Below are 23,229 nucleotides of genomic sequence, written 5' to 3' on the forward strand. Positions count from 1 at the left end.
ATTTTATTAATAACTGAGAGATTTACATTAAAATTCTTAAATAAATACAATGTTGTCCCACGACTATCATATTTTCAGGATAAACTTTAAGAAAAAATTCTCTCCGTGTATAATTACACGTTACTGTACGATTATATTACTGCTATAGTATAAGTAATTATAATTATAGTTACAAATTCAAAAATTTTTCTCTCAGTATTGGTAAAAATAGATATCAGTAAAAATTACTACAATTAGCTACTTTTACAAATCATACTTTCCGCAAAGAATCGATCGAAGAGTACGCAAATTATACCGTAAATTCCACGAAAATCGTCTGTGCGGCGACGAGCAACATTTCGTGCGTAATGAAAAGCAAACCAAGTACGAAAACAACACGAGGGAATGCAGGCACCAGCTATATAGGCGTGACGGATGATCTCGAGGAGAATGCTGCTAATTTGCAACGGAGCATCCTTCTCCTCGGCCGCGTTCACTGCGGTCATGCTAAACGATTGTGCAAAAATGCTCGTCGATGATGCGGCGGTGTCACTCACTCCGAAAGCGTTAACGTACGTCTTAGCGGGTTTAACGAATTAGAAATTACACGACAATGCCAGGTCAATTAGCGCTAATTAAGGTCGCGCTGCAATTTAGAATGCGCTCGTAACGCTTTACGCGCGCGATGAAATTCTCGTGTCGTCCTCGTGGAGATCCTCGTGACGATAACAGCTGCTTCGCGATCCGCAAATTGACATCCTTTGTACGACCTTATTATTCCAATTGCGGCTTAATAAGATTACATACGTGTTAATCGCCGTTTTGTAGCGACAGCGGAGAGAATTCGCACGAAGAATTCGTTTCGTTGATCAGTCCGCGGGATAAAATTGACCGTACGTTCTCGAGTTTCGGCGTGAGTAATCGCATGATTAATGCATGTTAGTCACCTCTGCGTGATCTCAGTGCGAGTTATGTTGTGCTCCTGTCTCTGCTCAATCCGGCGATTCACCAGCCTAATGGTTGATTATTCGCAGAATTATTAAAATTGTTCGCTCTCATTGTTTACTTTCGGGATCCAAGCCCCTATTTTATAACTCTCAAGACGCGGGTTTTTCATTTAACTTGTGAGTATAGATTCAACCTGATAATAATGTAAAAATTGTGCGAGCGTGTTACAGTAACAATGTGATTCTGTAAGAGTGTTCGAACATTATCATTAATTTTACATTACTACCTTCGATTCTTATTTTATCACGCTTGAGAACCACACCTGATTCAAAATTTTAAATTTATAATCGTTATTGAATTTCATATCATGTTACATTGAGAATGACCAAATGTAGGTTGAAACGTTTGTCGTTTATAATTAAAGAGTATTAATTCTAGCGAATAACTAGCTTTGGTTCGCAGTCTTTGTAATTTTTTAGTTTGATTTTTAATTTTAAGCCTTATATTATTTCCTTATCGTAAAAATGATATTTTTCTAGCTATGATCAATCACTAAATTGATAATTTTATAATGAGTAACTTTCAAAATCATCACTACGAAACTATCAGCTTAATGATTAATCATATCTATATTTAACTAGAAAAATCATTAAACTGATGATTCTGCAGTGAGTAACTTTTAAAGTTACCGCTACAAAATCATCAGTTTATTGATTAACCATAGAAAAATCACTAAATTGATGGTTTTGTAGTGAATAATTTTTACAAAATCATCAGTTTAGTAATTAATACAATAATAATTACAACGGGACTCTCGAATTCTAAACAATATAAAAATAAATAAAAGTAGGCTAGTGAGAGTCAGCACAGATAACCGGCGCAATTTCTTAGTGAATAATTAATACTCAGAAGTTGGAATCGTGTCTTCTTCATTTGATTCGAACGTTTCAACTCTCTTTGGAATCCTCCTCAGCAAAGTAACATTACAATAGAATGAATAGCTCACATATCCATAATGAATAAGTCACTCACAAATTGGCAAAGATGAAGTGTTATTGATTTGATAAATTAAAATAAATTATCATTAAAGAGGTATATGAAAGCTTTGTTACATATCTTCAACTTAAAATGTGTTGGATTTGGATATAATAATTAGAAATAATAACTAATCATAGCTTGAGAAATACAATTTTTACATTATCACCAAAGTGTGATTAATTCTAAACCACAAGTTAACCAAAAAATGAAAAACCAGACCTAAACGACAGTCGATATCGTTATATTGTCGTGTTGCACAGTCTTTTTTAATAATGTATGATGCATACAACGACAATGCAACGATACTACTGTCGTTACAGAATAGGGACTCTAGTGTCATTGTAATTGTCTTTTTCGCCGGAGACGCAACATCGTGCGGCCTCGGGGACTTTTTAAACGATCGCGATATTTAAATATGGAGGGAGCCGGTAAGTTCGAATCGAGGCAACTTGAAGCAGAGTTCGCTGGAAATCCACGGAGGAAACGTGGCCTTGTTGTTTATTTACTATCCCGAGGCTTAAAGCGCCGAAACCTTTTTAATCCTTCACGTCAAGTAACTTTGTAATTATGCCTGAATTATCGCAAAGGAAAGTTAACGTCAAAGTCGTCAGGGAGTAAGACTGGAGTTGAATTTACTACAAGAGCTCGAGAAAATGCCTCGTGAATTACTCGCAGAGTTTACTGCGAAATAAGGGGCTGCAAATTTTTAAAGATTATCGATTTTTAAAGATTGTCGATTTGAAAAAATTGTCGAAGAACGAGAGCTGCTCGATATGTAAAAAGTGCAATGGTTATGGAAGATCAACGTATTCGATGATAATGAATGAATTGGAAGTCGAGTGATATTCCGGGCTACACAAATGTTATTAGTTTCTTTACACGATAATCGGAGAAGCGTATGAGAATTTTGCCGCAGTCTCTATCGACAGTTTATTTTAACATAGAGAAAGACACTTACAGACAGGAGTCAACCAGCTGATTATTTGACATACCAGCTGATTTGCGTCTCTCGCTCCCGAGCAGTGGACGATGTCCCCTGAAAACAAAGAAACAGGAAATCTCTTTTTGTAACTTTTTAAACACGTCATTCAAGAAAATAATCTTATCGACTGAGAGAAAAATGTTTGGTATTTGTGATTATAATTGTATGGTAAAATAATTATGGTTATAGAAGCTTCATTAATATAGTTATTATTACTATAATGTTATAGTAGTCATATATTTATAATTCTACAAAAAATATATAGTTAGCACCGAAAACGACTATAAATTGTAGTTAAATTATAGTAATCGCAACAAATTTTTTTTCTCTCAGTATATCCGTTATATTTATATTTGCGTATGTTCCATGAAAAAAAGTTTAAAAACGTTCTATTTTATTAATTTATACACTTTTAGATATTAAAAAAGCAATAATAATTCTTGAGTTAAATAATATTTTGTTATTTTATAAAAAAGCAATGATAATTCTTGAGTTAAATAACATTTTGTTATTTTTAACTTTCAAGTACGCCAAAACGTAAAACAATCCATTTCTGTAAATCCATTTCAAAATAAACAACGTCCATATTAACGTGTGCACTTGTTAGTAAATAATAAATTTAATTTAAATCTTATATTTGTGATTTCTCTGAATTAAATTGTTTAATTCCATTGTTTCAGTTAAATATAACGACATATAGAATTGAGGAGCAGTGGCGATCTGTAGAAATGATAACTTAAATTAGGTGTAATTTGATACTATAAATTCAATCCTCCGACAATGTGAAATTTTCACCCTTCGTTCGCAACTTGGGTTTTCAAACTTCAATACAGATTTTTATATTGTTCTGTATAAAAATCTGTAAAAAATTCTTACATATTATTTGGGAAAGCTTTAAGTTTTTACTGTCGTATAAGTTGGATTATATTTTACTCATTTTTTACAGATTTAAATTTACAATAAATAATCGACCGTGCTTTTAAAATCCAATATTACCGGCGGAGGATTAACAATGTATGAGATTTTTTATTAGCTAACAGCTTAACATGAGTAACATCTGGTTTGCATCTAAATAAAATCTGAATCTAGAATATATCGCATATATTTCTATGTATAGATGGATATAATTAACAATTGATAAATCACGTTTTAATACAAAGTTAAACCGACAGCAGAATATTGGCCGCGGTGCTGTTATCTTTTCTTTATCCGTTTATCGCAATTCTTCATTTGTATTATACCTCGCGCAGCGCTCTGGCGATTGATTTAGGTGCTGTAATCCGTAATTAGTTGTTGGCCCACTGTATAACGATCTCACCCATAGGTGGAGATAGAAATCCTTTTAATTCATCATCTAACACGTCCGAGACCTTCCAGGCAACGATTAATTTCTCGCCCGCGCGGCCTTTTTATCGCGCTTTTCGATTTACCGCGGATTTTCCGAGGCCGGCTACGAAAACCTCGACGTAAATTAGCACCCATTGAAAAAGAAAGATTAAGAGGGGGGGAGAGAGAGAGAGAGAGAGAGAGAGAGAGAGAAAGAGAGTTGGCTTTGGGAATCATGTCGCTCGTGCAGCGTGAAATAGCTCGCGATATTCAATCATCAAGGAACACACAGAAAAATACTGTACGTAAGTAATAATTACTTGTTTCAAGCATTTCAAAAGTTCATATATCCACAAATTTATTCAAAATATTCTGAATCCTAGTAAGTTAAATACTTCAATCAAGATTATTAAATTAAGACAACGATTTGCTTGTTATACAAAGTCGCTTTTTCGATCAATTTTATAATATTCCTCAAAAGAAAATAAATTCTTATTTTGAATGTTTCTAAAATTTGTGATAAATATACATCCATTTAGTTGAATGAATGAATTTGTTGTTTGGGCAAACAAATTCTTGGCGCAATAAAATAATTTAGTTAAAGCAAAACATTTGGTTATTGTAAATTTTACTTGTTTCTGATAAACATTGGCATCTGATAAACTCGTTTATCAGAAACAAGTAAAATGTTTTGCTTCAACTAAATTATTTGATTGCTTTAACCAACGATTTGTTTGCTTATTATCCAAACAAGAAATTAATGATTCAACTAAATGGGTTTCTCAGTATTGTTACGTCACGTTGCTATTGAAATTTTCGTTTTTAGGGACAATGCATTTAAGTAATTTACCCGGGGATCAGAGATCAAGTTGTGCAGTTAAGAATGTTCACTAGGAAGTATTGGATAATTATTCGGAAGAGTAATTTTGAACCCGGCGCCAAAAAGATTACGAAGCTTATAGGCAAATCTACGTGGATCGGCTTTTCGAATGCCCTTGTAGTTAGGAAACGTGAAATCGATCTCTAATTTCTTATATACGCGTTCGCGGGCTGAGTCTGCCGGTTTGTTTTGATTTAATAACTGTGCTAATTTTTGGAAATAAGGGGGATGATTTGAAATGAGAGCTGATTTTATTTGAAATCTTAATCTCTTCTCTTAGTAGAGTAACAAATTCTATACATGTAAATTTTGGTCATAACGTTGCGACGCGCGACAATGTAGTTTTGATTATTTATCGGAATTTGTTTAACAATGTGATTTTTTTCGATATTTCTTTGCACTATCCTAGAGCAACAAAAAAGCAACAAAATCTGGTGCATTTGTTTTTTTGATATCGCAGCTCTATATCTATTTTTTTATTATGGGGGGGTCCAACTTTATATTAACCTGGACCCCCCCATTTTTTTTTATTGCTGCTAAACGGTTGGAGCAACAAAATTCGCTCTAGAGCAACTAATTAGCAACAAAAGAGCACTAAATTTTTGACCTATCGCGAATTTGATTTTCGATGGTGGGTCCAGGTTAATGGGGGTATTTTTCCTAACACAATAAAAAGATATTTTTCTGTGTGTAGAAAAAGTAATCCGGCGTGTTTCTCTCACGAAAGAGAGACTGTCGACTTTGCGAATAGATCGGAATAATCGAGTGGATTGCGATCGACTCGCACGAGGAGACGGCGTATTCCGCAGAGAGAAAACAGACGGAAAACTCCCTGTATGTGGACAGGTGGGAGGTGTAGGAGGACGACAGACCAGGGCGATAATTAATTTATGCCCCAAATGCTTTATTAATGAGAGCACTTGATTGCTAGTGGCGAAATGAACACTGCCCGCCGCAGTGGAAAAATAACGAACCCATTCCGGTTATTGTTTGGGCAGAAGTACATTGTATGAATTTGCGATCATAATGCGTTTAATTTACGCGGCGCTTCGCGTAAAGTTCGCTCGCGAGATGTGGACGTGAGAGCGCAAAATTTTCGGGCAATTAGACTAATCCGTTTTATTTTATCCGATTCAGGATAACTAGCCATAATAATTTCCTGCTTCTTATTATCATTTACTTTGCCATTCATATTGACATTTATATTAATGTTTCTCGTATCTTTTTATTACAAATGGAAACTGATATCTATTCTCATTCGTACTTCACGTCCTCTCGTTTATATACAGCTGAATATTGTGATTTATTACGTACATAGTTGGAAAATTTGTGTTAAATTTAACATGTGTTGCAAACGGTCCGCTCAAATTTTTGTGTTAATTTAAAGGGATTCTAATTAATTTTATCTACGCGATTATTTTTTGGCATGCTGTTTTCTAATTGCAATTTACACACTAAATACATATTTAATATCAATTAAAAATGTGCAAATAATCACATTATGTTAAATTAACATTCAGATATGTTAATGTCAAAAACGCATGAAATATACAATTTTATAAGGACTTGAGTGGACCGGTTTTAACACAAACACCAAATATTTCCTACTGCATTTGTTACATTGCGATTAATTTATTATTACCAGCAATTTCACGAGCCGTTAGGAAAAGGCACCGCAATTTCCGCGTGCCGATGTTCCCGCAAGCGTGGAGTGAAATTCATTCTTAAAGATTCATCTCGTCAGGAGGAGAGTCATAAAGGCCCTTACAAAGGCTTGTAAAGGCGCTCCTAAAAGCATGCGAAGGGGAGGGAGAGGCAGTGACAATTCTCGTGAATTAATAAAACGGTATATTAACAATCATGCGCGGATGGCGCGTACCGCATCGTGCCGGAAGCGGAAGCGGAAAAGGGAGGAGAACGAGAAGGAGAAACGAGCCCGGGCGTTTATCCCTCCGCCTCCGTTCCGCGGGAGGAGAAAAATCGCGAATCGTCGCGGCTCGTTGAACGATGCCGTACGCAGAGTTGGCGCATGCCGTAATGCGGATATTTAGTGCACATCCAAAAAAGATATTAAACACGCACGAGTGAAAAACGCCATATTCGGCCGAGGCGGTTCTTCGTGCCTATAATATTTCTTGTGAATTTAGAATTTCCAGTTCTAGCAAACTGCATTGTTAAATCTATAGTGTCCAATTTAATTTAACCTTTTGAGGACGGGACTGGCCAGATATACTGGTCAAGTATAGAAATTTATTTTATCTCTCATTATAGATATACAAAGTATAAATATGTAAAGTATAAATATACAAGTTATAAAAAACCAAAATTTACAATGGCGGATCTGATGTGGCAGATTATATTGTAAGCCAACTTTGATCTGACAAACATTTCATAGTAATAATGTAGGTTTCTGATTATAAAAGTGGTAATGATTCAGCAATATCTTTATAATATTAGTAAATATGTTTTCGAGCTCCTTACAACTAGCCCTTTCAAACTATATGCCACATGAGTCAGAAATTGAAAAAAATTTTTTTGGGCACCATAACGTGTTCCCCCTAAAATTTCCATGTGGATATTTTTGAGTGCTCACTTTTGGAAAATATGTGGGTCAATATATAATTCATTACTATGCCAAATTTCAAGTTTCTACGTCAAACGGTTTCAGAGAAAAATGACTGTGACAGACGGACACGTGAGTGATTTTATATTTTTCCTTTTGAGGTACGGAACCCTAAAAACACCTAAAAATGGTTCTATCGCGATTTACGAAATTTTTTTCTTTTGGACTTTCCCTTCTGGACGGGACTGGCTAGTATTCTGGCCACTCACAAACTTGGCGACTCTAACGCAAGATGTACATTCAAGATTCAATATATAGATGGATTTTCTATAGAAAAAAAGGTCAATTTTAAAGGAAAAATTCCCGTCCTCAAAAGGTTAACATGAATCGCCACTGCTCCTACTCAATCATATCGTTATTTTATACTAAAACAATGGTTATATTTGACACTATACAGTGTCAATTTCACTATCGTTTTGGTAAAAAATAACGATATATTGAATAGGAGTAGTGGCGACTCACGTTAGGTTAAATTTGACGCTATAGATTTAACAGTGTGTGTGCGCGCCGGTTATTTGTTGATTTATTATTTTGAAACACAGTTCTAAAGGTGTAAGGTACAGTGAACATAATCCAATTATTGGACAAAACGGCAAAAATTTTCAATATTAAGCTTTTAACAATATATGCACTATAAATAAATTTATTGTTCATACATTTAATAAGAACGAATTTATTTAAAATCATATATCTGTTATTAAAAGCTTAATATCTGTAAATAAAATTTTTGTGATTTTGTGTAATAAATGGGTCACGTCCACTAACTGATATATTTATCTTACACCGAGAAAAAGATACTTAAAAATTTATTGATGAGAAATATATTTATTTCACTGAAATAAATCTTTATTTAAACATGGCAAAATAAAATTTTATTCCTAGCAAATAAAGCATCCATTTTATTATTTTTGGAAAATTAATGAAATATATTTCACAGAAATATGTACATTTCATCACAAAATTTTTTCATAATTAATAAATATCGAAGAAAATGTAACATTCGCTTTGCGATACTTCGTTTTCCTCTCAGGAAATATGACAAATTAAATTAACAAGCAATTTAATATTACTGATGCAAATACACACCTTAGAAAGCTGTTAATTATCTGTCGCTATTAAGCATCTCAAAAACTGTAAATATGATTTTATTACAAGATATTAATTACACGCGCAAATGATGTCGCGACGCATCGCGTCGCGTGCGCACACGTGAAACACGGGGAGGGGATGTCCCCAGTTCGGTAACATATCCTGCGACGACGGTGGCTCGCCCTCCCCCCCCAGATTAAAACAGTTGAACCGTTAATTACGACGGATATCCACCGACGTTAATTTAAAATTGCCATTAACGCCGCGCGCAATGATAGAAAACCAATTACTGCCGCATTTGGACGATAATGGGAAATAACGTATGGCGGAGGAACGAAGGGAGAGGGACAGAGACAGGAAGTCCCCAAGGAAAATAGACGGATAATCCTTTGTTAATTCATCTAGTGTAATAATAATTTTTTTATCCGCTATAAAGATGCGGGCGAGAGAAAAAGATGATTATCGGCTAAGTCGGATGTAATTTATCGGGATTATCGTTCGAATTTAGAAAGTCTCTCGTGACACTTAAGTAGAAATAACGCGATATGAAAAACGACGGTGAGAGAAACACGCAACACTATTTTGTTGAAAAAACATCGATTACCGACCGCGTTTGATCTGCTTTCGACTGATCTCCTCTCGATAATCTGCTCTGGGCTAATAATGTCCGCTGTATTTGACCGATTCGCCGCGGATCGGCGGTTTTTTTAATGGGATTTCGCGGTCGATTCCCGCACCCCCCCCCTCCCTCTCCGGACCGCCATGATTTTCGTTCCGTCTGTTGAATCGCGTGGTGATTGATAACACATTTTTTACCGTGCATAGTTCGATAATCCGCTCCGAGGTAATAATGCCACGGGCTGGCCGCCGATGTTTGGCAACGCGCCTCGGATTGGGACAAATTTTTAAATCGGATTTAATAATCCACTTTGCGACGGTTGATGTTCATTTCGCTCAGCACGTTCCCCGCTCTCGGATCCCGACTTGGGCATGTCCCGTTTTTGTTTGACGATCCGCGTCGGATCGGTAATTCCCCGCTGCGTGGAGCCGCGAACGAAAATATGGGGCAACGTCGCCCGCGGGGCGGATTTATCCCCGGTAATGGTGTCAGGTATATTAGATTTTTTTCACACGTTACACGACGGATTCACGAACGTCTTTTCGCGGCTCCATTTCGAGGAGGAGGACGAGAAATCATCGCCCCGCCGCCGGCGATCGATGAAGATCTCTCTTCCGGAAGGGGTTCTCTCCGTCAGAAAATTTCACGATCGGTTGATAATCTGGGTCGCGGATTTTTAATTAAATTCGCATCCGACCGCCTCGGCGAAAATATCAAACTCCGTATTAAATTTCTATTAACTCAGCCTGAACCTCGAGAAGTTTTTCATTAAAATTAATGCATATTCGCGATTAAAATTCTTAATTCCGTGATAGAGAAAAAATTTTAAATTATCATTGATTATATGCTGAATTATGTTTATCTACTCGCGAAATTCTCTAGAGTGAAATCTTACTCAAAATGAGTGAAAATTTATTTCAATTGATACAGAGTGACATATTATTTTACATAAAGATGACTTTTTATATCCAACTGTAATGTGAACGTTTTATTTTTTTGGAGTAAAACATCAGTCAAGATGATTTCGGATGAGAGATCAATTATAACTACACAGTCAAAAATTTTTGTATTTATTTATGTTAGAAATGAATTATTCAAGTCCTTGTTATATATTATATAATAAGTTGAGTTTTTAATAAATGCAAGAGATAATTTAATATAATATATGATCATGTTATTTGAATATTTTGTTTTAAATTGATATTTTTTTAACATTTCTTAATGTCAAAGTAATACAATTTATGAGTAAGAGAATAAATAACATAAAAGTGATATATTTTAAAACATAAATTCTAAGATATATAAATGAATAAAATGCGTGCTCATTTAACATATCATAAATGTAAATTTTACAGAAAAAAAATGCTTTCACAGTCTACCTATAAATTGTGTCAGTGTTGTATTTTTTGTTCATTTTTTTACATAACGTTTGCGGTAGTTTCTAACATATTCATTCTGTGTTAAATTAAAACAAGAGCGAACCGTTTGGGACACGTAAAATGTATTAAATTTAACACAAATTTTTCCCCAACTATGTAAAAAAATATTTAAATTTAGCATACGTTGAGTCTTGTTAGCATCTACCTCTGGAAAAAGTTGTCGATATTCATTTCAACCGTTTTCAACTGTTATAGTGACGTGAAGTATATCAGATTCACTCTTTAATTATGAATGAATATATTCACGATATGACATTCATTCTACATGAATGAAAATTCAAATGAGTGATTCGGCAATCATTCTATTTTTTTAATGGAACTTCACTCCAATGAATTTAGAGAATATACAGAGTGTCCTATAGAAAGTTGTTGAAACTAATCAGCTGTCACTTTTAAACGCAAATAGGAAATATAGGAAAAATAAAGTATTTTTTAATAGAGAACATTTGGTAGTTTTATTTATATATAAAATAAAGACGATCAGAAATATTTGTGTCATTTAATTTAAATATTTCTAAAAATATATATATCAAATATCTCGTTATTCTCTCTCTTAAAAATATATATACTAGTATATATTTTCGAAATGCTAAATTCTTAATGATATATGTATATCTTAGAAATGTAAAAAACTTTATTTAATCTTCTCTATTCATTAAGAATTTAGCATTTTGGAAGTATATATATCATTAATTTGACGATATTTGGTATTTTTAGAAACATTTATTTAAATGATACAAATATTTCCAATCGTCTTTACTTTATATGTAGATAAAACTTCCAAATGTCCTCTTTAAAAATATATTTTTCTTATTTCCTCTATAAATATGTTTAAAAATTGCAGCTGATTAGTTTCAGCAATTTCCATGTGATAACCTGCATTTACTTTCAACATTTCTCAAAATAAGGACTGAGATTATATTTGGAGCTTTTTTCAAAAAAATAATAAGTAGAAAAATAGACCGATATATATTTATAAATAATGTATAAATAACACAAATAAGAGAAAAAAATTCGTATATTCGATAGATGTTGATGCTTAATAAATGTTCATATTTAAACTTTCAAATATATTTTTCAGTTCTATAAGCTGCGCCCGGATTCGGTTTGTCCGACTTGGAATGCAATCACATAAAACAATAAAATAATCTGAAAATATAAAATTTCACAAATCACATTGATCGTCAATCTAACAATGCTGCTAATAAGCATCTTAAAATTTTAAAGGATTTATTTCAAAACACTATATCTATAAAGATCGTCCCTGCACTGTTAGATAACAATAATAACCCGATGCATTGAGTTAAAAATAACATTTTATTATTTCTAACTTCCATGTGTGTCAGAATATAATCCATTTTTGTGATTAGTTTTAAAATAAACAACGTTCATATCATTGATACGCATTTCAGGGTAGTCACAAAACTGAAATTGTCAAGGAAATTGAAAACGGTCAGGGAAATTAGAGAAAAATCAGAGAATTTTACAAAATTTTCTAAAAAATTAAAATTCTTGACTTTAAAGACGTTTATACACATACATCACACTTACGCAGTTTTAGAATACTACCAACTTAATAATTAAAAATACAATCAATGTCAGCAACATAAATAATAATTTACATTGCTATTTTAAATTAATCTTTCAAAATATCTAACGGGGTTTCCAAATTAGGATAAAAATACAAAAAATTTCAAAATATTATTGAAAGTCAAAGAAAATTATGAAATTATGTCCGAAAATCAGGGAAAAATTATGGAGTTTTAGGATGAAGAATTTATGACAACCCTGTATTTATAATAAACAATAAACTAAATTTAATCAAATTTAATAATAGAGGAAGGTCACCAATACTGACATAGGTCTCCTAAAGCGACATCCCCTTATTTCTTAGAAACAAACCTTTGCACTTTATTAATACCAATAAAAACGCGATCTGTTTAGCTAATTGAAGAAGTACAAACTCATAATTCATATATTTGTGACTTATTTCTATACCAAATCAGCTAAAAACAAATTCTATGAATCCGAGAAGAAAATTCTTATGGTGTTCTTTTGCAAATTGCGTAATTAAAATAATAGTGACTGTATTATTGATAATATTATGTCATTTTAAATGTTTATAGTTTCATAAATTAGTTTTCTTTACAGAATAAGATATATGTTTATTTATAGAATAGGAATGTTGGCATTATTGCCTACTATGTCAGTTTTGGAGTTCATTTTGTCAGACGCTCATTTTTGCATAACTTACGAAAAACTTAATTATTGCAAAACAGTACTATAAAAATTGCTTATACTATCTGATAGAAGACACTTTTTAGTTTGTATTTATGTTTTTGAAGTTGTATTTTTACCTTTTGTTTAAGAAATATTGTCTAAAAACAAAGTGGTATGTCGGTTTCGGTGACCTTTTTTTTTCCTCTACCTTTTCTTGAATTAAATTGTTTACCTTCAGAGTTTTAATTAAATTAACGACATACCAAGTAGGAGCAGTGACGTGACCTATAGAAATGATTAAAAACAATTCAAATTGGGTATAATTTGACACTGTGTATATTTAATTGTGTCCGCAGGATAAACTGACCGAGAGGCGAGACTGTGAGATTCTGGGTCATTTTACGTTTTCCCTGGTTTTTCTCTCACACGGCGCTTTCGCTCCTTTATTATATCCGCGAGTTTTTTTTTCTCACTGCACAGGCAGTCGGCAACAATCGAGTCGCACGCGTTACGATTACGCCGCGATTAGAAATTGGTACTTTTCCGGTCTTTGTCCGTCGACGCGCGACGCCAGGACGTCTCGCGCGCGTGACCGATTCGTATAAATTGCGGTGCGTGTGTGGGTTCGCTCGAATGCAAAATAAAGATCTCGCCGGGCGATAATACTGACGCACGTATGTAAATACGATCGCGTAATTACACGTAAGGGGAAGGCCGGTATTCTCGAAAGACCCGTACGCTGCCGTATAATTTACCCTCTCCCATCCCTTGGCTTTCCCTCTTGGATCTCATTTGCGAAATAGTCCGCGATCTGTTCGCGTTCCGTATGAACTCGCGCCTCTACGGAGTTCGCGGACTCGCGGCGAGAAATCGAAATGGGAGAAAAAGACCGGGTGTCGCGCAATCCCCCGCGTTTATCCTCTTGCGCGACTTTTCCCTCGCTCCTTCGTGGAATCGTTAAATTCTCGTGACAACGTCGTATCTTGAGAGCACGCAGGAAGTTTATTTATCCTCAATTTATGCGGGACACGGAAACCCCGCGCGAGAGACGCGGAGGGAGAGATAAATTTAGAATTGACTGTCAGAAGCAAATATTTTTCCACGGATAACGATCCTGGTGATCGTCGGTTTAATGTAAAATTTTACATTTTTCTCTCTTAAATATATATATATATCTAATAATTGTTATATGAAATTTTATTGACGAAATACTTTCATTACAAATATATTATTTGTTTATAAAAATATAATAAATATGTATCTCGTAATCAGTCAATTATCAGCTCGATAATCAGCCAATTTCTCTTTTTCGAGAAATTTTAATTTTAAATTTTAATCATAGGATCGAAATGTCTTTTAAATTAAACTTAATTCTTTATTTATTAATAGGGAGATTCAGGTTCAATATATGACGGACAGAATTTTTTTAAATAATTTGATTATCATAAAACTTTGTTTTAGGTAGAGAATTTTTAATTGCGTAGTAACATCAAGTTTCTAGTTTCGCTTTATTCGCAGCTCATCAGTGTTATATATAAGCAGTTAATATTGATTTCCAAACTGACTTTCAAACTCTAGCCCTTATGAGCTTTTTGACACTAGATCCTCCTTCATAAAGGTTAACTGCACTTTTGAAATTCGATATTTTCAAGCTATATTCAAACTCAGCGATACAAAGAATCTCCGAAAATCGAGTTTCACAATAATCAGATTATTTTTTTGAAATGTGAATTTAAAAAATTTAAGGCCAGAATCAAATTCAGCGACCACGAAAACTCTTAGAAAACAAGATTTTCCTTAAGTAACTTTGTTAAAAAACTTCGGGCTTCAAAAAGTTAAGACGGTCTTGAAATAAAAACGGATTGTATACCGGTCGTAATGTAGCGATGTCACAAACTATGTCACCGAAGTTTCCATGCGTTTTCATGTCGATGACACTACACTAGGAAAAAAAATTTAGAGTTTTCAGCAAAACTGTTCAGTTGAGGTATTTTTATCAGTGTAATAAAATATATTGTTTATATAACAAAAAAGTTGCCTCTACGAAATACTGCAAAATTTTTCTATATAAATATTCTTTCAAGGCTCAACAGATTAAATCAAATTAACACTTTCCTTTATGAGCCAACACTAGAATTTAATGTGAAAAATAATAATTACATAGATGTACAATTTAGTACAGTAAACACGTAGACGTTTTTCTACTTTATAGTAGAAAAACTTAAGTAGAAAAAATTTTTCTACTTTATAGATAACAAGAATAATTGTTTATACCAATTTAGTTTGTATAAAATTACAGTTTTGTTCCATACATTTCAAGCAAATTTGTGTTGTTACAGTAATATTTTGGTTCATAGAACGAAACATTTTTCCTACTCTCCAAATTTTTTAGAGTAAAATCTCACTCTGAAAAGTGAAAATTTAATCAGTCTCGAAAAAGTGTACCTCAATTTTTAATCTTTAAAAGTGAGATTTCACTTTTTTAGAATGAGATTCACTCTAGTTTTAGAGACTAATGTGTAGTCGACACTTTTGATTTTTATCTCGTCGATATTGAAAACATAAACTTGCAGGCAACATTGTCATCGATACGATGTCATTTCGCTTCCAATATTTATCGATAACGATGTGTGCGACAGTGTTTCTGACAAAATGTTACCGACAATGTATATCTCATAATTTCTTGCATTTAAATTGAATTTTATCGAATATTCACAATTCAGGCCTGTCTAAAGCAACTCATAGACTAAACATTTTCTTCCTTTTATCGTCTCATTGACGTTTATTAAGCTGACACAGCCACTTCAGCACAATCAAACGCGACCTATACCACATTTTTTGCTATTTTTTGCTAATTTTTTGCTCTATTTCCGATTTTTTTGCTCCAACCGATTCGCTAAAACCCATGGCTGTGCTAGCATAAGACTAAAGTTAGCACAGTCACAAAGGAAAAAATGCAAATTTATCATAAGTTCCATCACGAGTATTGAATTTATTCAAAATATATTCTGAATCCTAGTAAGTTTAATATTTAAATCAAGATTATTAAATTAAAACACAAATTCGATTGGCTTATATAAAGTCGTTTCTTCAATCAGTTTTATAATATTCTTTAAAAGAAAATTAATTCTTGTTCAAGTACACATTAATGAGTTTTTTAAAATTTATAATAAGTATATTTTAAGAATGTTATCAAGAAAATTTGTCTCTTTGTCAAAGAAAACCATTACTTAAAAAGAAAGTAATCACTTTTCTTAGCAATAAAATGAAATTTTTCTGTGTACAGAAAGAACTTTGCTGCAGTATTTAAAAATTTAGCTGGACATTTATCTGAAAATAATTTTGTTGGACTATCAAAATAATTACGTAGGAATCTCAAACATGATGAACAATGCTGCAAAAAGTTTTGATCTTCTGGTAATTAATTTGACCGGCGTACATAATTATTTTGATGTCAAATAAAATTATTTTCAGACCTATATCATAGCTAAATTTTTAGGTACTTGAACGTTCTTTCCATATATCTATCTCGTTCAACGAGATAATGGAGAGGGAGGAGTGTTTAGTTCATGAGCTAAGTTTTGGACAGGTCTGATCTACATTACCGGCGACACATGTTTCCGACAATGTAGATAATGTTTCGTTTTGGACGAGAACGAGACTTAAGTTCCAGCTCAGATCGAATGAGGCATCCTACGTATTTGATAATCACAAACCGGTATTCGTAGTCCATTCCTACTTTAAGATCGTCTTAGGTAATATCTTAAAATGTTATATATATATACGATTCTCTGACCAGTATTCACATAGTCGGTTCTTATTTCAAAATCATTTTAAGTAATATCTTATAAGATCTTAATACAGTCCTCCGACTTGGCTTATGACATCTTAAGACTGTATTTAAAACAGTCAAATATATAAGAATCGACTATCTAATTTAAGATCGACCTCTAATTTATAATATCTTTATAAAATTCATAGTCGTTCAGATAATATTCATAGTCGAATCTTATGTTTGAAATTGTCTTAAGTACAGTCTTAGATGTTATAAACCAATAAGAGAGCTTTCTTGTTGTTAGCATCTTAAGACATATTACTTAACCCTCCAGCATCACTCTGCACCTTTTAAGTCGCAATCGATATCACGTTTTCTTAAAATTCTTATTCAAAATTTAATATGTAAAAAATAAATAAAATAGAGTCCAGTTTTTATTATAGTAAAAACTTGTTAAAAGTTTCACAAATGTACAAGAATTTTTTAGATTTTTATGTAGTTCGGAACCATAAAAAATATATACTGTTTTCCTCAACACGATCCGGAGTGTAAACTATGACTGAAAATTTCGGGGTGGTGCTGGATGGTTATTAAGACGTTTTAAAATATGTAAGAACGAATATTATAAATACCGCCCTTGAACCTATAAGAATTAATTACGAATATCGGCCATATAGTAGTCATTATTTAGTGTCGTTTATTCATCGTTTATCCATTTATTATTTTTTTTCCAAAGCACGCGAATTAATTGTTATCGGGTAGAATGCGTAAAGGATTCCGGATGTGTGTTCCGCCACGATTGCCGGGCAAATCGCACGGAAAAACATGGAAAATCTCGGTCCTCTTCGGTTCGATAGAGAAAAAAAAAGAGAAAGAGAGAGGAGTCGAATCGGGAAACGTAAAAACGTGCCGACGTGCAGCATTATATCGGTGATCGATGCAGCGCGAGAGCCCGTTCGATAAGAGCAATCTGTTCCGCTTCGAGCTATCCGTCACGGAGGGTGAAGGGTGGAGGATGAGTGAGGATGCAGCTCGAAAATCCTCCCCTTCTTGCGCTCCGGTAAATCTCGTGTGATCAGCCTCGGATTCGCGTTGCGATTATTCGCGCTTTCCCATAAATTTTCGTCGAAATTATGACACAAAAAATCACCGCGCTGAAAACGACCGCCGGCGAGTGCATTATTATTATCATCGTTTTTTTTACGCGCGCGATGCGGCGCGTTGCACAATTCTTCATCATTATGCGCGAAAATCGTTATGCGTAAAAATATCCGTGTTGACGAATTTGTGTTCGGGTAAATGTTTTTTCCGATGTGGCATAACACGCGGCATTTCGCCGCGCATTAATGCGATTGATGTTTCTCTTTAGTTTCTGTCATTGTGCTGGTGTAATTAAATTATTGAGCATCTTGCTGACATAATTTGGCTCGTACACAATTAAAGAATTAATTAATTAAAAAGTTTTCAAAAACTCTGGTTAGAGTCTAACCGTTCTTGCAAGTGCATAAATATAGACGTAATAATTTGTACAGTTTATATGTGATAAAGAATGTGACAAAGAATATTAAAGAGAGTGGTAAATTTTTAATTACATATCTTAAATGTATATACATTTAAGTAATATGTAAGTATTATAGTATAAGTAATACACAGAAAGAACAATTTTGTTGAATGAAGTATTTAAAATTTAATTAAAGTATTAAAAATTTAATTAGGTACTGATCTGAAAATAATTTGGTTTGTATCATAAAATAATTATGGACGCTCAAGCTGCACTAAAAAATCCATGTAATTTTACATGGAAATTACATGTTCATGACTGGAAAATTACCTAAATATGATTGGAAATTTACAATCATATTTAAGTAATTTAGATAATTTTCCAGTCATAAACATGTAATTTCCATGTAAAATTACATTTTTTCAGTGCAATTGTTATAGAATATTAACATTTTTTGCAAAATTGACATTAACGCTTAGCGTTTCACATTTTAATTATTTTGAGAGTCCAATAAAATTATTTTCAGATCTGTATATGTATATCTAGTTACATTTTTAAATACTTTAGTAAAATCGTTCTTTTTTGTACATATACACTGAAAAAATATACTAAATTTTAACGAATTATTTGTTTGAAGTGCCAACTAAATATTTATTAAGTACAAAAATATACTTATTTGGTATAAGAACCATTAATTTGATTTAATTATCATTTCTTTTTATTGAATAAACATTTATTTACTGTAAGTAAATATTTAATTGGCACTGTTCAAATAAAAATATTTATTATAATTTAATATATTTTTCCTCAGCATATCTTAAATATACATTTAAGATAATCCTTATTATTATTTAATTATTATTATATATAAAAATGCGCAAATTGCATAATTTTTTTAAAAGCCACTGTGTTTTCATTAAATCAAATTCGTTTTATTATTCTGTGCATAGAAATATTAAAGCGTAATAACTAAAAAATGAATTTACGAGATATTTTATGTCAAAATTTGCCACAACAAAGTATAAAATATCTCGTAAATTATTGATTTTTCGATATATCTTTATTTTAACACTTTTATGTGCGCAAAATAATTAGAAAAATTATATACCAAAATATAAATATATCCTTCTCGAAACTGTTTCTGAATTTTTATTTGAAACATTCATTTATATCATCAATTTCGGAGAAAATTAATCAGATTGATTTATAAAACGGAATATTCTGTGTATAACTATTAATAATTATTATTATTATTAATACATTTAAGATATATACATTTTTTGAAAGCAAAAGCTTTTATAATTTATTTCATTAATCCAAAGAATTTACAAGTTTCAATTGACTTTCAGAATTAATCTTTTTCTGGGCGATAAATCACCGTGCGAAATTCGGAGATGGGGCAATCGGTAAAGATACACAGGTGTTACTTCATGAGAAATTTATTCACTTTTTATTCACTCGGATACACATCGCGACTGTGTATAACTTCTACTTTATTACTCTTGCTTTCAATTATGCCATTGTTCACTTTTATAACTGCGCATTTGTTCCTGCCGCGTGCAGCTATTAATGCCGTGGCGCCGTTAATTCCGAGCAGCTGTACTTCTTCCGTACCTCATCCTTTGGACCGCGGATGTAGGTCGGCAACGTACTTATCCCAAGGTGGTCCGTCCAACTCGACGGATTCTCGACGTCCCCGGTATCCGTCGATCCCGGCCGCTCACACTTATCCCACGGAACTCGCGATGGAACGTCGGCTCTCTGCGGGGAAAGGAATGACACTTCTCCGGTCTGGGGAGAAAAAGGGTTTTTCGCCGATAGAGAGAGAGAGTTTCTTCCTCCCGGCGCGATTGAGTTCGCACGGGGCGTGCACGGGGATGGGGGAGACCATCAATCAATCGCACGTTCTAGGAACTATCTCGCGATCGATGCCGCGGGGCTCACCCCCTTCGAAGTCCGGTTCCCTCTCTCGCTCCGTCGCGTTCTTCGACAGCGGCGTCGCGGCGTCGACGTCGGTTGACGCCTACCTATCTACCTATCTACCTATCTACCTTGGGCGTTGTACGGTTTCGGCATACTCTCCCCCCTCGCTTCATTGTGTAACGCAGAATCGACGACGCCGGTTTACGACGAGGACCCGACTTGGATCGGACGACGCGTCGCGACGCGGTTGCGAACATTTGTTCGAATTTTCGCAAATCCTTCGATCCTCCGCACGACTCTCGAGATGCAAATCCGGGAGAATGAAGGAGGATCGAGCTCCTCCCGTACTCGTCGTCGACGAGATCCTCCTTTTTTTTCCTTTCTTTTATTTAAAGTAGCTCGAAGCGCCCGGACGCCTTAATCCTCCGAAGGATTCTTTGGCGATTTCACGACGACGTCCTTTGACAACGTTTCCGAGCTTTGTGTAAGCATCGGATCGTTTCAAGTCTCCGCCTCTCCTTTTTTTCTTCTTCTCGCTCTCTCTCTTTTTCCGACAACTTTCTAACGTTTGTCTTCAAATTAAGAACTGTTGACTTAAAGTCGGACTAAAATTACACCGAGAGCGAGATTTTCTTGCTCCCAACCATCCAGGGTGGATTTAATTCGCGAGTCTCTTCGGATTTATTGCGACTCGACGATTACACTGTTCGATAAAAAAAAACATCAGAACAAGATCAGTCATTTTCTGTTATTTTTTGGACGTTGAATGTAAATTCAGCTTCCAAATTATTCCGTCACAGTTTTGCGAAATTTATACAAACAAAAATGTACACTGTGTGCGAGCAATAATTAACAATTATTTCAGGTATTTCAAAAGTTTATATATTCATTAAGCTATCATAAGTCCATCACAAGCATCTTAATTTATTCGAAATATGTTTTGAATTATAGTCAATTTAAACTTCAATGAAGATTATTAAATTAAAACAAATTCGATTTATTACGTAAAGTTCTATCGGTTCTTCAATCAATTTTATATTCTTCAAAAGAAAATAAGTTTTTGTTTTAAGTATATAATGATGAATTTGTTTAAAATTTATAATAAGTATAATTTAACATTATTATCAAGAAGATAATCTTTGTTAAAGATAACCATTATTTAAAAGAAAGAAAAAATAAATTGAGTAATCATTTTTCTTAACAATAGAATGATATTTTTCTGTATGTGTGTGAAGTTACAAAAAAGAGCTATTCTTACATATTTTGTTACATTATAACTACGATATGTGACGTGTAAACTAGTAAAGTTTTATTGCAATAAAAATTAAACATGTTGTTAGATTTCTCAATCCTCAAAAGGACTTTTTAGTATGGGCTGTGATTAATAAGATATTCATGATTAAATATGGAGTCTGTTGCGGAAAAGTGCGGAAAAGACAAATTCAAAATCATGAAAGACATCTATATATTTTGCAATAATCCAAACATTTTTCAAGCTTCAATATCCGTCATATTGAATCCATATTTTGAATTTGCCAATTTTAACATCAGATTTATATTCAACGGCCTGAAAAAAACTCTTAAGTTTAAATAAATATATAATTCGAAATTATTTGTTAAATCATCAATGACTTAATTCACAGCTTTTCCACAATAAACCCTGTATTTAACTATGAATTTCTTCTTAAGCTTAACCAATAAAAAATGACTGAATTTTGAGGAGTGAAAGTCCTAACAACATATTTAATTTTGATTACAATAAAATTTCTCCAATACGTTATACATCATAATTATAACGTGACAAAGTACGTAGAAAATCCTTTTTTGCAAATTGAATTGCAAATCTAAAAAAAAAATGTGACGTGATGAAATATTTTGAAAAAAAAAATACATTTATATTCAGTATTCAGAAAACTATAAAAAATGATTAATCTTGTTCCGGTGTCCAAAAAGTCATTTTTTGTCGAACATCGATTATATTGACGTGGCCATATTTTTACCCATATTCGCTCCTGCCACTCGATTCGCGAGAATAAAAACGCTATCGAACACCTTTAATAAAAAAGTTTTCAATGTTACACTTTTAAAAAGTATACTCATCTAATGGAAAGCATATTAGACACATAAAAACGAGATCTCGTAATATCTTCGCGCAATAGCGTAGCTTTATTTCGCGTTCACCCTTTGCTGAAACGAAGGGGTGGCATTCTCTTATAAGGGTGGGAGGGAGGAGGTAGAGGAAAGTTGAGAAAAAGGGACCGGAGTGCATCGCAGCGTGCGCACGCAGGAAGTACAAGCGCGAGGAGAACGGAGCGGAGCGAAGCTAAAGGGTGACGAAGAATACTGTAGAGAGAAGAAGAGGCTAGGAGGAGGGTGAGAAGCAGACGACGGTATCGCGAGGGAATGAGAACTCCGCGCCGTAACCTCGTTCTCCATTCCGCGGCAGTGGTGTGTTGTTGAAAAGATGCTCTTGCCCTTTCTGAACTTCTTTTCTCTTTCTCTCTCTCTCTCTCCTCTGACTTGAATTATTATTGATATAATTGAGCTTTTTTCTTTTTCTTCATTTGTGGCTGTTTCTCTCCATATATCGTTTTTCCGTCTTCATAATTTATTTTCGTATTTTACTTGTATCAGTTTGATTTACTTTTTATTGTAAAGTAACCTGATCCATTATGGGCGTGTACTCAAAATGCCCTATTCACTGTTTGTAGATAATTACACGATTAATTCAACAGATAGCAGTAGTAGTTCGTGCAGGTTGTCCATCTGACTCGGTTGCATCAGTTTATTGCTCAATTTGTCCATTCTGTTATCGTTAATAAAGCAAAATGCAGAATGTGACGCAATATTTCATAGGTAAGTAATTATTTCCTATAACTATATATTA

General features: G+C 33.6%; 1 protein-coding gene across 3 annotated transcripts in view; it reads right to left on the reverse strand.

Moving 5' to 3' along the window:
• The window catches only part of p120ctn (adherens junction protein p120), a 66,007-nt gene that overhangs the window by 19,161 nt on the left and 23,617 nt on the right, over window positions 1-23,229 (reverse strand). For 2 of the 3 annotated variants that reach the window (XM_018461976.1, XM_018461968.1), the window contains exon 2: window positions 2,924-3,001. In XM_018461976.1, the coding sequence (XP_018317478.1) occupies window positions 2,924-2,955 (32 nt within the window). In that variant the 5' untranslated portion in view covers window positions 2,956-3,001. Of the gene's footprint in view, window positions 1-2,923; window positions 3,003-23,229 lie in introns of those variants that run through there. The other variant, XM_018461985.1, reaches the window with a different exon arrangement.

Source organism: Mycetomoellerius zeteki, unplaced genomic scaffold, assembly GCF_001594055.1.
Source record: "Mycetomoellerius zeteki isolate Tzet28-1 unplaced genomic scaffold, Tzet1.0 scaffold101, whole genome shotgun sequence".
Classification (NCBI taxonomy): Eukaryota; Metazoa; Arthropoda; class Insecta; order Hymenoptera; family Formicidae; genus Mycetomoellerius; species Mycetomoellerius zeteki.